We start from the raw sequence: 15,575 nt of genomic DNA on the forward strand, positions 1-15,575 counted from the left end.
CTTTGTTTTGGATGGGGCCTACAGTTGTGGCTGAAATTCCTGACTCCTCCAATCTGATGTGGAATCAGAGTAGGTACACTGGGGAGGGCACCTGGTTAGAGCAATTGAGTCCCTAATTCCCCTTCCAATCAAACCAGAATCAGGAGTGGCTCCTTACAGCCAATAATCCTTTAATAGGTGTTCACTTACCCCAGCACAGATGTGGCCACATCTCCAGTCCCTGGAGTGCCAGAATGGCCAGCCCATCCCAGAGTGGCAGGACCTGGAGTTTCCACCCTCCAGGGTCAGGGGCTCAGCTGCCTGAGCTGGGAGCTCTGGGGACCCTTGGAGGGTGGTCGCATAAGCACTCCAGAGCGCTGCAAATTCACTAGCAGAAAAGGCAGCTTGCAGCAGAAGGTAGTAGGTCCTCATGGGAGGGCAAGACCAACAGAAATCGAGGGCTTTGTTGAGCTCAGGGTTCAATGAGTGGAATCAAAAGGAAAGACTGAAAGAAGAAACTGGAGGGGTGGACACGTGTTTGACTAATATACCCTGCTACTAATGACTTGTCCTGAGATGGGCCACAGGCCTGGGGGGCTTTGAAGAGTGGAGTGGAAGCTGATGTTGCTTCATCAGGAAGGTCTCACTGACCTCTGAACTCAATTCCTACACCATAGCTTCTGGAAAAAGGCTACCTCAGTCTGAGTCTACACAGATGCCAAGAAGCAAAATAAGATCTTGAGTCTATTGACCAGAATGACATTGATGACAGTTGTACTGTGCCTGGAAGAGCTCACATGTGCAATGTGATGTTCACGGCACAGCAGCTTAAGGTGGGCATTGGCAAAGTGGATTTGTTCCCAGGGGGAGCATCCAGCATGGTGTAGGGCTTTCCATGCCATCTCACCCAAGGACCTATTGCAGGAACTTGGTAATTCATCAAGAAATGAGGTGTTCTGTGATCTGTATTTTCATACCTTTACAGAGCTATTCTATCAAAAAGACTTCTACTCTAGACTTTTCCTCTGTGTGGCTTCAGAAGACAGAACAGAATTAGCCTCAATAAAAGGAAAGTCTTCCTGGAAATGAAATGGGCTGCCTAAAGGAGTATTATTCCCATCGAGAGGTGGAGGGGGTGCTACACGATGACCAAATCCCCTTCCTACCAACCCTGAGTGGTTCCTGCTCCCTGCCAATACCCACCCCCTCATTTCCTCCCTTCCACACAGCTGGGGCACATGCTCTTCCACTCAGACCTCTCCTTGCTCTGGGCCAGAGAACCAGTTCTGACCCCTAGGAGCTCCACTGTACCACTCAGGGATTGGCATCTGGCCACTTTTGCCGGGTGGGTCTGGTTCTGACCTCCGCTTCAGCTCTGGTCATTGGGCTGCTTCTGTCTTGTTCAGAAGGTCAAAGTTTGCACTTTATAACCTAATTCTGGTAATTCATTACTGCTTGGTAATGTGACTGATTTCCTTTGAGCTCTTTTGAGAAGCAGAGGTAGTGAGGGAAGGGAAAGAAGGAGTAAATATGTCAGGGAAAAGCAAATAGTCATCCTCACAGGTGGTGAGGAAGGAGGCTGTGTGGGGGAGGGCAGGGATGGTTGACAGCAGAAGTTTGAGAGCCTTCTAAAGAACAATGTACGTTTTGAAGCAGAGGTTAGTATGACTCAGAGATGCTAGATAGCCTGTCCTTCAAAGTCGAAGCTCTTGTCATACGGTCTCACTTTTCTCTGTGTTTTGAAGGAGTCATGGACGATTGCAAGGGAGGAGGGCAAAGGGGAGGTTGCAATCTTGTTTGGAGTAGTTGCTATAGGGAAAAGAAAAGATCAGCTTGGGGGATTGGGAAATGATTGCCAAGCTGCCTGAGACCAGACTCAGGTTAGAAACCAGAGCCAGAAGCCAGATTCTAGGTCAGGAATGAGCAAGGCAAATTTAGTAGAAGGTCAAGGGTCAAGTGAGACAAGACCTCTGAGGAAAGTATAGTTGGAGTTGGGGTTATTGTCTGCCCCCCCGCCCCCCACTGTGCCTGTGTTCAGATGGGGATGGAGTGAGGTGGATAAAGAAGTGAAGGAGAAACTCATGAGTGGACAAGTTAGGGCTGTGGAGTTGCCTTAAAGCAGAGTGCAGGCTTAGTAGGTGGAAGGATAACAAAATGGTACTTTAGAGGTAGAAGAATTCTTCAGACGAGGTTCAAGTGATGGGCTTTTGGTTTGGTTGCTAAAGGGAAGTGGGGGTGAAGGTCTTTGAGAGGGTGAGATCAGTGGACCTGCTGCCAGTGTGTAGGCTGAATTCTTAGAAAGGCAGGGATGATGGCAGGGGGCCAGAGCCTGGTACCCAGTGGCACTCACTGTGCAGTGGCCTGAACTCAGCAAATTCACTGGGTGGATGGTGAGGCACGTGGAATGGTGTCCTGACAGCTAGTAAATGTTGGGTAACATATGCTTCAAAGAAGAATGGAAAGGGAAGAGATGAAACTGAGTGGAAACACAAGGCATGTTCAAACTCATCTAGACCTCGACTCGAGGGGCTCAGGTGGTTCGGCCAGAGGGTCCCAGGAGCTCCTGCCATTCCAGGATGGGGACCAGCTTCCCTAGCTGAGCTGGGGAAGTATGTTAATAACAGTTAACTCAAGATTTTTCTACCACGAGCACCCAGTTACTCCAGGACCCCGGGAAATTTGAAACATCTGGGAGAGAAGATCCTAACACCACTAACAAATTCCTACAATGCTTCATCAGTACGCATATCTACTAGCAAACCTTGGATTATGATTATTTCCAAATGCAGATCCACAGCATGAATTTGTCCATGTTCTTTCAGCACCACACACAAACTTCTTTTTTTTTATTTTTTAAAAATTATTTATGATAGTCACACAGAGAGAGAGAGAGAGAGAGGCAGAGACACAGGCAGAGGGAGAAGCAGGCTCCATGCACCGGGAGCCAACGTGGCATTCGATCCTGGGTCTCCAGGATCGCACCCTGGGCCAAAGGCAGGAACTAAACCGCAGCGCCACCCAGGGATCCCCACACACAAACTTCTAACAGAGGTTCTATCTTTCTTTTGGGCTGGAGAGGTTCTACAAGGTACAGACTATAATAACATTCACTTCTGTACCCTTAACACCTGGCAAAATGCCTGACGTGCAGTCGTTAGCAATTCCTTAATAAACATTTGCTGAATGAACAGCCATGACCTACAGGATCCTAAAGGGAATGCCTCCCTTGTATTTCCAAAGGAGAAAGCTAACACTTGGGGAGCCATTTGCCCAAGTGCACACTCAGTGGGAAAGGAGAATTAGAACTTGAGTCTCTGGTCTCCCAGCTAAGGGGACACCACTCACCATGTCCTCTTTCTCCTGCTAGACTATAAGCTGAGAGAGGAAAGAGGCTGCCTTTCTGGCCTTTTCCTCCCTGAGCACTTTGGCATTTCATTCTCCACTCTGTCTCTATGCTTGCCAGTCTGCTTATGAAGTTGCTGGAGGGACAGACCACACAGTAGGTGACAGGAGCAGAACTCATAAATGTTTATGAAGAAAAGGGAGTGCGAGATTAAGAAAAGAAGCCTTTTTTTTTTTTAAAGATTTTATTTATTTATTCATGAGAGACACAGGGAGAGAGGCAGAGACATAGGGAGAGGGAGAAACAGGCTCCCCATGGGGAGCCTGATTCAGGACTTGATCCCAGGACCCTGGGATCACGACTTGAGCCAAAGGCAGATGCTCAACCACTGAGCTACCCAGGTGCTCCAAGAAGAGGAGCTTTAAGTTTAAAAAAAAAAAAAAAAAGGTACAAAGTTTGCTCTGAGGATAAAAAAGACTTTCCAAGCAGGAGTGGGAAAGACAGGTGAACAGTGGTTCATGCTGAACATACACAGGATCAAGTCCTATGAAATAATCTGGCTGTAAAAAAGCTGTTGCTAGCAATCGGGGCCCAAACCCAGAGAGGTGCAAATTCGTTTGCAGGCGGCTATGGGGCAGCCTCTGTGTGAGTCACATTTTCAAAAAGAAATTGATAAATTAGAGGGTCACTAGGATGATGAACGTTACCGTATCTGTGGTTATATGAGAGATGGCCTTAAAGGGAAGTCTAGGTTCCCCGTGTACCAGACAAAACCTTCTGGATATGGTCCTAATTGTCTATTTCCCCATCTTTACACTTGAACAACACGCCCACCATGTTATTCTGTATCTCTGCATCTCTGCCCACACTATTCCCTCCATCTGGAATATTCTATCTATCCTGTCCTTCCTAATCCACCAGTCTACTTGATGAGCACCCATGCAATTTTTTAAAATCCTTGTCAAGTTTACTGCTCTGTAAACCAACCTAACCAAAACCCCAGGCCATCCACTCTTTTCTCTACATTTTTGTGCTCCCCTTCTCAGTTTTATAATTGTGCATTTCACCTTCATTGTATTTTGCTTATATCCCAGTCTCTCCTATTGGATAAAAGTTTCTTGAAAGCACAGATCCCGTGACTCCTGCCTGCAGCACATTGCCCTAGCATGATCCATGGGTGTTCATATGACTTAAACAAATGAACCAAAACTTCAAGCAAGCCTTCAAATACTTGGAGGACTGTCCTGTAGATGACTGAAGAGATTTTAGTACATGTACCTCCAGAGAGCCAGTGACAAAATACATGGGGGCATGTGGTCAGGAGATGGATTTGGGCTCAGTGGGAGAAGCTTCCTTAGTACTGGTCAAGACTCACATTTTACCAATGGAAGCCTAATTCAAAACAGGTTGAGGGGATCCCTGGGTGGCTCAGCAGTTTGGCACCTGCCTTTGGCCCAGGGCATGATCCTGGAGTCCTGGGATCGAGTCCCACGTCGGGCTCCTGGCATGAAGCCTGCTTCTCCTTCCTTCCTGTGTCTCTGCCTCTCTCTCTCTCTATCATAAATAAATAAATCTTTTTAAAAACAAAACAAAACAAAAAAACAGGTTGAGCAAAGGGAGAACTTTTTTGGTACACAGATTCAACAAAATGATTGAACTGCCAACTTGCAAGAAAGTCATGGATAAAGCTGGATTTCAGGAACACCTACAGCGATGTACCTGGAAGCTATCAGGACTCTGAGCGCCTTGCTTTTGCTTCTGTCTGTGTCAGCTTCCTTCTTCCTCACTGCAGACTGGCTTCCTCCACCAGGCAGGAAACACACCTGCTGAAAGCAGAGACCTCACAGCTCATTGCTTTCCAGCACAAGAGAGACTGCTTTTCTCTCCTAATTCCAGTTAAAAAGCATTTTTGGTAAAGGACTCCCATTGCCATAGCTTGGGCATGATGCTTACCTCTGTGGTCAGGGAGACGGGTACCATGAACAACTGAGGCCAGCGATGGGGTCATGTAGGAATGAGACAGTTGCCATGGGGACCACACGGTGATCATGAGGGGTTAGAGCCATTTCCAAATGGAGTGGAAAGGTACACGAGTGCAGCATCTTGGACAGAGGCAAGGTGCTCCTTTGCTCTAACTTCCTAATGATTGTAGCCATCCACCTCATGGCACTCTCAGATGCTTTCAAGGATATAGGGGGGAAAAAAAGAATGGATAAGTATTGGTCACTCCCAACATTTAGAACCAGGTTTAGGCAGTGCTTACAATCTCACTCATAGAAATTGTTGCATGGTTGAATTGTTTTCTGGGCACTGGGACTCCACCATTTCCTTCTCAGGTGCTGAGAAACAGGCTGGGTGGAGTAAGAGGCCCAGATATTCTACAAGTGTTTTCTGAGCCCTTAATCTATGCTAGATAATGGAAGAGAACACGAGACACGTCCAAAGGAGCTCCACGGAGACCGTGGGTTTGTCTCAGTGGCGGACCAGCTGCAGTGCAAGGCCAGGGTCAGCCGGGGATGGGGCTGCTGCCGGGAAGGGGGGCCGGTCTCTGGCGGAGCCCGGGCTCCGAGCCCCTGGATGTCCCCTGGCCCGGCCGGGCCGCCCCACCAGCTCCGGGGGCCCCTGCTCTTTGCGCTGAGCCAGGGCCACCGGCCGGCCGCGCTCCACCGTTGCGAAACGGGCGGGCGGGAGCGGGGAAGGCAGGCTGGCAGGAAGCGGGGTTGGGGGTGGGGGTTGGGGGTGGCCCGGCCTGGGAGCGGGGTGCGGCGGGGGCCTCCCGGGCAGGGCCCCGACGCCCCGGGGCTCCGGGCGGGGTCGGCCCCTCGGGGGAGGCTCGGCGCCCCCGGCGCCTGGTCGGCCGCGCCGGTCGGCCGGGCCTGGGGCCGGGGGCCGGGGGCCGGGGGAGGGACAGCAGCAGGTGACGGCGCCGGGCCTCGGGGCTATAAATAGGGGCGCGCGTCAGGCGCGGGCGGGAGCAGCGGCGGGGCAGGGGCCTGGCGAGGGCGCGCGGCGGCGGCGGGATGGGGTCGCGCAGGGCCCCGGGGCGCGGCTGGGGTGCGGGCGGGCGGGCGGGGGCGGGGGGCGACGGCGAGGACGACGGGCCCGTGTGGATCCCCAGCCCGGCCAGCCGCAGCTACCTGCTCAGCGTGAGGCCCGAGACCAGGTGAGCGGCGCGCCCTGGGGCCCGGCAGGGCGGCGGGCGGAGGCCTCGAGGGCACCCTGGCGCCCTCTTCCCCAGGCCGGGGCCCGAGGCCCGAGGCCCGAGGCCCGAGGCCCGAGGCCGGGCGAGCGCGGTGGCCCTCCGGCCCCTCCACGCTCCTCCTGACCCCTCGGGGCCCGCGGGGCCCAAGGGACGGGAAGGGCCCCCCAGCCCCGGGGGTGACTCTACAGGGGCCCGCGGGCCTTCCGTATCTCCCCCGCCTCGCCTCCGGGCCCTCGTCCCCTCAGCACCCTCACCCCGCACCCAGCTACTCCCTGGCCTCGGATTCCACAGGGAGCGATAAGGAAAGCCAGAGCGGCTGAAATTCCTCCCGGGCTGGGAGGGCGGGGTAGGTGCTTAGTGGGAGTGGGGGGCGGACGCTGGGCGACCACCCGGAGTGGGGGCTCCTTAGCTCAGGGCCGTGGTGGGGGGCGTCACCAGAAAGAGATAAGGCCCTATTTCTGTGAAACAAGGTTCCTTCTCGGGCCCAGGGCGGTGGTGGGCCCCAGGATCTCGGTAGGGGCTGGAGGTGAGGGGAGGGCTGAGGTGCTGGTTGGCCCTCTCTGGAGAATCAGAGCTTGCGGTTCTGAGGGAGCCAGTTGCCCTGCCCAGTCTGGGGGAATGGGATGCCACGGGAGGGGTCCTATTGCGGAGCCCTTTACTCTTTGCCAAGAATTAGAGGTGTGGTTGCTTTGTTGGAGGAGCTGGATTACCCGCAGATGGGAAAGACACACAGATAGTAGAGACGCATACAGGCACTCAGAGGCACTCAAGACACCCAGGGACATGTGCGCTGCCACGGAGACACACATTTCCTGCTCGCCCCTGGCAGCTCCGTCTCCCTCCAACTCTGGAGCCTGTTTTCCAAAGGGAATTGTGATGGTTGGCTATGGGGACAGCGGTGGTGTCACAGGCCCAGGACTTGGCTTATTGTAGGTTCTACGGAAAACAGCCACTCATCTGAGAAGCCGTGTGGGGACCTCTTGTTCTCCATTCCTAAAACGGCACAAAAACAGGCATCAAGGACATTCAGGAAAAGTCCCAGGCACTTCCTCGTGAATTGGCTGAGTTCTGTTGACCTTGGAGTTGGGAAAGTTCAAATGTAACCGGAACCGGTTTCTGCATAAAACTCGTCAAATGGTGTCACATGTCTGGGGCAGGGCTGAGGGCTGGTGTTAGTGACTGAGTCAGACTGGACAGGGCCCCTGGCTGCCAGGGAAGAGTGCCCCTTCCCCCGAACCATTGGCTCTATGGAAAAACTGGAATGAACGTTGGGCATTTATTCCAGCCTGTGATGGAGCTGACTGTCTGGTAGGAGCCTCACACTTGTCTCACACTTGTCACAGTGACTTCCCTGGGTCTTGCCTTCTGCATCTGGCCTTTGTCAATACCAGCAGAACAAACAGAAGAGATGCAGCGATGGAGGGAGGGAAGCAGGAGTGGCTTGAAAACCAGGCAGAATGGGCAAGGTAGTGGATCTGGACTGGTAGAGAAAAAGCTGGAAGGTGGACAGCTACCTGGCTGAGCAGGTGTATGGTAGATAAATTTTTATTGCCTACCTGATGAGCACAGAGCAGTGTGCCAGCCAGAGAACTGCAGGTGGCATAGAAGTGGCCAGTCCAAGTTCCCTTGGACCTAAATGAGAATGCTCTTCAAAGGACATTCTTTCTATCAAGCATTTGGAGAAGGCAGGGCTGGGGCAGGGGGAGCAAGGGCTCTGTTTTACCCCTGCCATCTGGCTGTAGACCACCTGCAGGTCATCAGGGACAAGGAGGGACAGATTTGCCTCACCTCTGGAGAAGAGGGGAGAATGCAAATGTGAATGGACTGCATTGGGGAGTGGAGTGGGTGACAGTTCCCAGTCCCCTAGCAAGGCCTGACACTGGTGTTAGAGCAGACAACCATATAGTCTTCTGTCCCCCACAACGGCCTGGCTGCCTGTGGGGATGGGAAGAGGGCCCAAGAAATGAAGGAGAAAGAGGGTCCCTTGAGGACTTTGCCAGATGTCCTTGGCACCAGCCCATATGAACCCTGACGGTCCAAGAGTCCTGACTGAGAGGCTTAGCTCCAACATTTTCTGGATCTCCCGCTCTGCATGGAGCTCACAAGGCATCATCCTCATGGGCCCTGTGAGGATGGGCTGCCCCTGGGAGCTGATGGACAGTGGGGCTGGGGGCTGGCCACCAGAAGCCTTGGCTCAGGTCTAGAACCTGGCTCCCTCACTTAACCCCATGACCCTCAGGTGGCTTCCAGTCTGTAGCCAGCTCAAGGATGTTTCCGGTGCCCCCTGGGCATAAAGATAGTCCCAGCAAACCTATAGGTCAAGACTCCTAGGACGGCCACCCTCTAGGACCTCATCCCCATCAGAAGGTGGGGCATGGGTACTAGAGTGGGTTAAGGAACTACAGTCAGGTGGATGGAATTAGGACTCACTACGTTCTGAGGGACACTCAGAAGTTCCAGATGTCCCTGCCCCCTCATTTCTTGGAAACCTTGGCCCACATGGGCTCAGAGGAGCCCCAGAACCTATGATGTTTACCACAGACAGATTGGGAATACCTCTTCTGTTCTGCTTGGGTCAGGCAGGTTGTCTCAGGCTTTCAGAGAAACTGAGGCATCAGGCTACTTTCCAAGGGCCCTTTTTGTCCCAGAATATATAAAATCCAGGAAGAATGGGAGGCCCTGGCTTCTACAACCAGACCTGGCTACCTCCAGGCTCACTTTTCTTGTTTAGATACCTTTCCTTCCTATGCCCTATTGCATTCTATAAAATGACAATGGCATTAAGAACCCTTTTAGGCTTTTCTGCACCAATATTTGATGCCCCTAGATTCTGACCCCCTCACTGTCAGTAAAGGGAGGGGCTCCTGCCAAGGTGAGGCCCTAAGCCTCGCTCTGGCCTGGTCAGCAGGGCACAGGCAGAGAACTCCCACCTTCTGAGGACAAGGTGCCTCGGTGGCACAGGACTCCTCCGGACCCGGCTCACAGCAAATGGGTGAGGCCTAGAGGAAGCAGGGCAGGGAACAGAGCAGCCCGAGCAACCCTACAGAGTGCCAGGGAGGGGTCACTGTCCCGGTTCAGTCCCTGTCTACTTGCAGGTGGCACCTGTCATGTTCCTCTTGGAATTAGAGAGCTGATTCTCTCCCCTCTCCTTCCCAGGGAAGAAATCCAGACCCAACAGAGGAGAAATCTCTCAATTACGAGGAAAAAGGCAAAGGAAGTTCATGGTCAGGAAAGGATGGAGTTGGCCAGTGTCTTGGAACCATGGGAGGTTCTGCCCACGCGGCCTCCAGAGGATTTTTAAAGCTCTGAGCAAAGGCAGCTGCATCCTTGCTCTTCCCATCTTCTCTGGAGCAGCAGCTCCCTCTGGGGGGCAGCACCCTTCCTGTTTGAAAGATGCACTTGTGTTCCCCTCTGTCTTCCTTCTTTCTCTCTCTGTCCGTCCCTTCCATAAAACAGCTGTTGAATGCCCGCTGTCTGCTGAGCACTGTGTGGGGAGTATGGAGGCTACAGAAAGGGCTAGGTCTGAAGGCGTGGTGGACAGGGGTTAGTTGAGCAGAAGGAAGGAGGGAGGGCTTTCCAAGCAGGGAGGATAGACGTATGGGCTCATACGTGCCAGTTAGGGACAGGTCCAGTCACAGTGGACCATGGGTGTTGGGAAGTCGAGAACCCTGGTGGTAGTGGGGGTGAGCAGATCAGGGAGGACCTTAAGTGCTCAGTTAAGGAGTTGAGACTCAGTGGTGTGATATAGGGGGTGAAGGAGAAGAGGGTGAGGGTGAGGTGGTCATCAGATATGGAGTCGTGAGCATATAGATCAGGACACAACAGCAGGAGTAGAGAGAAAGGGAGAAAGAAGGTCCAAGAACTGTTAACTGACTGGACTCGGGAGCTGGAGGAGAGGGAGGAGCCCCAAATGACAGATTTGCAGTTTGGAGTTTGGGAGGATGCTGGAGGTGGCCACAGATCCAGGAGCGCTGGAGTGGTAGCTGTGCTTTTGGGGTAGAGGATGAGTTTGGGGGTTTGGTTATAAAGGGACAGACTGTCCATGGACAGGCTGTCCATCTTCTTGTGGCTAGAGATGCAGACACAAGTACCACAGAGCAGGCTGGGCCGCTGGGAACAAAGGGAGAGCTATCCTGGTGAGGATAGCTGGAGGGGGTCAATATGGAGGGGGTAATCCTGAGGTCTCTCGAGGCTGTGGGACAGTGGCCCTAGACTCCCCTGGAGGTGTTTGTGTTGGCAAAGGTGGAGGGAGAGGCAAGCAGGTGGTCTCCCTGCATGGGTCCTCATCCCCCAGTGGCCTGCAGAGCCCCTGGCTAGTGTCTACTTTTAGCTGCACCGGGCAGGAGGGGTGATCAGGGCCTGTAGGCATAATGGGCCTTGTGCTGGGCTGACAGAGCTGGGTGCCTCCTGGATCCTGCTGAATTAACTGCTTTGTTTTTCCCTTCTTCTCTCTTCCAGCTGGTTTGCCTTGTGTGGCCCCTTTAACCGTACTTTTAACCTATTAATGGGCATTCTTCAAGCCACCTGTCTCCTTCCCAGCCTGTTAGGTTTCTAGGAATGGGGGCTCTTCTCCCCCAAAAGGCCGAGGGTTGAAGCAGGAGCTGCCTCCAGGCTGGTGTGCTGCTGGGTGGGGAAGTGTGCCAGTCAGCCCTGAGCCCCTCTCAGGGGGCCAGTGACCCAAGTGCCTGGAACACATTTTTCTCAAAGCGCAACCCTGAGGGGCCTCCTTCCTGCCTAACCATTCCCCTGGACTCTCCTGCCTTTAACGAGCTCTCCGTTTCAGATACAGTGGTGTCTGGTGGTGAGACCACTTGCTAACTGGAGCAAGCCAACTAAGACAGCTGGTCCCTTTTAATAGAAAGGCCTCTGGGCCCCAGATGGTGGCCAATTAATACTCTGCAGAATGTTGTTGGTTTCGCCTCCTTTCCTTGCTTTTTTGGCCTAATGATTCCATTTGCTGTTTTCGCTTAGCTTATCAAGCAACCGGTTCTCTCACCCCAGCTCTGGAAGGTAAACGCACATTGCATTACATTTCTCTGACTGCTTTCTTTTTTTTTTTTTTCTTGGGTCTGGGCCTAAAAGGGCCTCCGGGTGACAGCTTGTGCACTAACCGGGCTGCATGGGGTGGGGTGGGGAGGGCAGGGCTGGAGGGCGGGCAGGGGGAAGTGTGAGGGCACGGGGCTCACGGGGGCCAGAGGTGATGACTGCATGGACCACTGAAAGACTTCCAGGGACCCAGAAATAGGCAAGGCTTCCCAAGGTGCCTGTTACTACTGTGTCTCTGTGCCCCCAGGAGAGGCACCGGTCACATGACCCCCTTCCCAGTCCTAGGTCACCGTGGCATCTGTCTCCTGACCATGGTTCCTGCCTTACATTTCTTTCCCCCCAATCCCTTTCATTCTTCTACCACCCTTTTCTCTGATTCCTCTCTCTTTTGGCTCTCCACCCCTGCAGGACTGTGAAGTCTTTGAGATCAGGGAATACCATATTAGTGTGTTCCTGCATTAGCTTGTTCTCTGAATGGGTTTCCGAGTGAGGGCAGGACCTGAGCGGGCCCATAGCTGGGCTTTGCCAGTGGAATGCCTGTTCTCTTGCCTCCTGAACTGGGGACAGCTTTTTACCACTGGCTGAGCTGACTTTTATAATCAGAGTGGGAACATTTCCTGGCTATCTCCCACCACTGGGCCTCATCCCAGACTCCGGTAGACTTGGGGAGAGTTGCCTACAGTTTCTTTACACACAGAAAGATTCCTGAGTAGCCAAGCAGTCTCTGAATAGCTCATAATGTCTACAGACATGACTAGGACCTACCGAGTACATTTCCTTTAATAGAGGAGAGCACTGAGGAGCCTTGTTCGGGGCTAGTTCATGGTCTGGAGGGGTAGGAGAGAGGGCATCACAGTCAACTCAAAGAGGAGTAGTAAGTGCTAAAAGAGACAGGATCTTGGAAGTTTATTTAAAGCAAGGTAAAGAACCAAATCTAAGGGAAGAGTTAGGTTCCTTTGAACACCATGAAAGCCAGGGATTCTGGTGTTCTTTAGAAATACACAATTAGGCTGTGATATCCTTATGAAGTCACAGAGTTGGAAAGATTTGGAGGTGTCAGGGTGGGACCAGACCGTTTCCAGATGTGTGGACTTTTGGCTTTCCAGGATCCTGGAAGCAGCACACTTAGAGTCCCTCCCAGTGGTCTGGAGGATGGGGACAGGAAGTAGGTGACATTCAGCAGACTGTGACAGCATATGCAGTGACTCTTCCTGTCTCCCCTAATGCACCCCAGACCAACTTCACACAGGGCTTTTAGCCAGCCATGCCTTTTAACAGTTTATGTATGATTTTCCAATATAAACATTTTCTATAATACAGCTTAGAACCTAGTGTGAGAAGTTCGAGAAGATGAGTGTTCTTTCCGATTCAAAATCGGTAATGATATAAAATAACTTCCTTTTGCTGAATATCTAGTAGGAGCACTGTCTAAAAATTTCCTCAAAATAGAATTTTCCTGCTTTCTCACGGTAGTGCATTTCCAGTAGCCTATTTCCTTAGATTTGTCCAAGCAGCTTCATCCTTACGAGCCTGAGCCGAATATTGGATCCAGGCTCATGTTCATGAGTAAGATAGGATTCAAGTTATGGAGGGAGGACAGAATTAGGAATGTTTTGAATTAGCTGCAAAATCTTGGAAGTCCAATTCCTTTTGGCACAGCAGTCTCCTCTGGAAACTCTTGGTTGTGATTTCGTATGCCCCAGAGTCAGAAATTTGCTGTTAGTGTGAGAACAACAAGAAACATTTTCAGATGCATTCCTGAGTGTCAGGGAACGAAGAACCTTCTATTTCTGAGCAGGTTAAAAAAAAGTCATGTAGGAGAGAGGAGTTCTAGATGAGTGTATCACAGGGAATGTTCTGGAAGCCTAAGTGCAGACCCAGTTCAAGCATTCAGTATGTGAGAGGTTAAGGGCCCCTTTCTGGGTAGTCTTTGCTGGAGAGGGCTCCTGTCAATGCCCCAAAGGCCCAGGCATCTGCATTCCTGTGGAAACACTATGGCTGGACCCCTGTTGGTCCAAAAGTCTTACCTGATTCCAGATGCCCTTCCTGGGATAGAACATTTCTTCTCAAACTCAAGTCCAGAATGATATCCACAGCAATGATGAGTTGGGTGTGGAAGCTCTCCCCACAAAACACAGGGTTGTAGTTCCTTGTTGCTATGCTCCCACAGATTCTCCCCTGACCCTGGCGGAGAGGTTACAAGCAGACTTGCATTGCCTGGGTGATGGCCTCTACTCCGAGGCACAGAGAAAGGCAGACGCTCCTGCTTCTCTCTTCACTCCTCCCCTCACAGTGCTCACTGCTTCTCACAATGGGGTGTGTGAGTGCAGAGGGGGAGGAGGGCTGGGCACGGCTTATGCACCACACAACCTGGCTGTGTGGTTACGCTTCACGCCTAGGGAAGCATTGTGTCTCTGCTGGCCCATGAAAGGGTTTGGCATGGTGGTTTGCTTCCTGTGCCCAGGAAGGAGAGGACTGTACATGCTAAGCAGTGTCGGTGAGTCTGTGCTGGACTCAGCGAACCTGCAAATGCCCTTGAATTCTGGGAGGCAGACTGTCACAATGGAGCTAAAAGTCCTGGCTTTTGCAGGGATGGATCTGTTTATGGTTTGGCAGTCCTGCTGGTTGGTCTTGGAGCTGGCAGCCATGTATTCATTTGAGCATGTGGTATCCAGGGATGATCCAAGAGTAGACTCTCTTTTCTGATACCCCTATGAATTAGAGTCTACCTTTGGGTCTAGACCCCTGGCATTGGCTGGCTTATTCTTTGTCTACTATGGTCTGTGCTCATAAATTCAGAGGCTTTTGTTGTGAGCCCAGACTTTAAGAGAGGCCCCTGAACTGTGTACCCTTGAGGGTTGATTGGCTTTCCCCTCTTTGGCATGAATGGAAGCTCTGCTGTGCTGGGGTCTCTATCTCTGAGGCTGGACCTATCCATATGTATGTCACTCCCATGCACGAGCTTTCCTGGAGATAATGTAGAGGGTAGAGCAAGGCACTCCAATAAGGATGGGAAGGGGACACCAGGGCTGGTGGTTTGGCATGCTTAGGAGCCCGGCCCATGGTCAGAAGCCTTCCTATTATAATGGGTCTGGGTCAGGATTCCATTCAGCCCTTTGGTACCATCCCTGCCCCCAACCTGGCCAAGAGACCTGGCTCCCTTGAAGAAAGACTTGCTCAGGTACTGGAGCCATGGCCACAGGATGATGGATGGATACGGTAAGATTTAAGTTGCTTTGGACAACACCAGTTCAAACTGGGCAGTACCACATATCTTGGCGGGAGGAAGGCTTCTCTGAATAGTTCTTTGCCTCTCCTAGGAGCACCTTCTGCTCCATCATTGCTCAGCTAACAGAGGAGACCCAGCCGCTATTTGAGACCACGCTCAAGTCCCGGGCTGTGTCCGAGGACAGCGACGCCAGGTTCACCTGCATCGTCACAGGTAATGAAGCCCTCTGTATGATCCACACCAGGGTCACGGCACATGGGAGGGTCCAGGGGACTGTGGGGACAGGCATGGAAGGGGTCAGCTCTATGCACAAAACTGTGCAAGTTCACCCTTGTTTCCTTTGCTTTCTCTCCAGTTTAATCTCCCTGTGTAGGTTGAAGTCCCCTTCGCCTCCCATTCTGAAGCCACATACACACCCTACTCTTCTTCAAAACCTATCTTCATCAAAGGTTCTTTACCCTCAGGCATACATATATGACTAATGAATCTTAGTTGCAAGGAAAGAGGCTCTTCAGTTGAAAGAGGTTTTTTTTGTTTTGTTTTGTTTTGTTTGAAAGAGGTTTTTGAAACCATCTCCCTAAATATCCCCATTTTATTTATTTATTTATTTATTTATTTATTTACTTACTTTATTTATTTATTTAAATATCCCCATTTTAGAGCTGAGTGGTTTGAGGCTTCTGAGTGTCAAGCCTGAGAGACAGTGATGTATAGTGATTCCGACTGTAGATTCTGGAGACAGACTGCCTGGCTGGAGTGCTGATTCATCCCGTTTC

The 15,575-nt window shown here is 52.0% G+C and overlaps 1 protein-coding gene across 1 annotated transcript in view; it reads left to right on the forward strand.

Moving 5' to 3' along the window:
- The first annotated feature begins 6,327 nt into the window (after positions 1-6,327).
- Positions 6,328-15,575, forward strand: part of ALPK3 (alpha kinase 3) — a 54,316-nt gene continuing 45,068 nt past the window's right edge. The window contains exons 1-3 of the mRNA XM_035714367.2: positions 6,328-6,485; positions 11,496-11,534; positions 14,891-15,012. Of these exons, the coding sequence (XP_035570260.2) occupies positions 6,343-6,485; positions 11,496-11,534; positions 14,891-15,012 (304 nt within the window). The 5' untranslated portion in view covers positions 6,328-6,342. The remainder of the gene's footprint in view (positions 6,486-11,495; positions 11,535-14,890; positions 15,013-15,575) is intronic.

The sequence above is a fragment of the Canis lupus genome, chromosome 3 (genome assembly GCF_003254725.2).
Source record: "Canis lupus dingo isolate Sandy chromosome 3, ASM325472v2, whole genome shotgun sequence".
Classification (NCBI taxonomy): domain Eukaryota; kingdom Metazoa; phylum Chordata; class Mammalia; order Carnivora; family Canidae; genus Canis; species Canis lupus.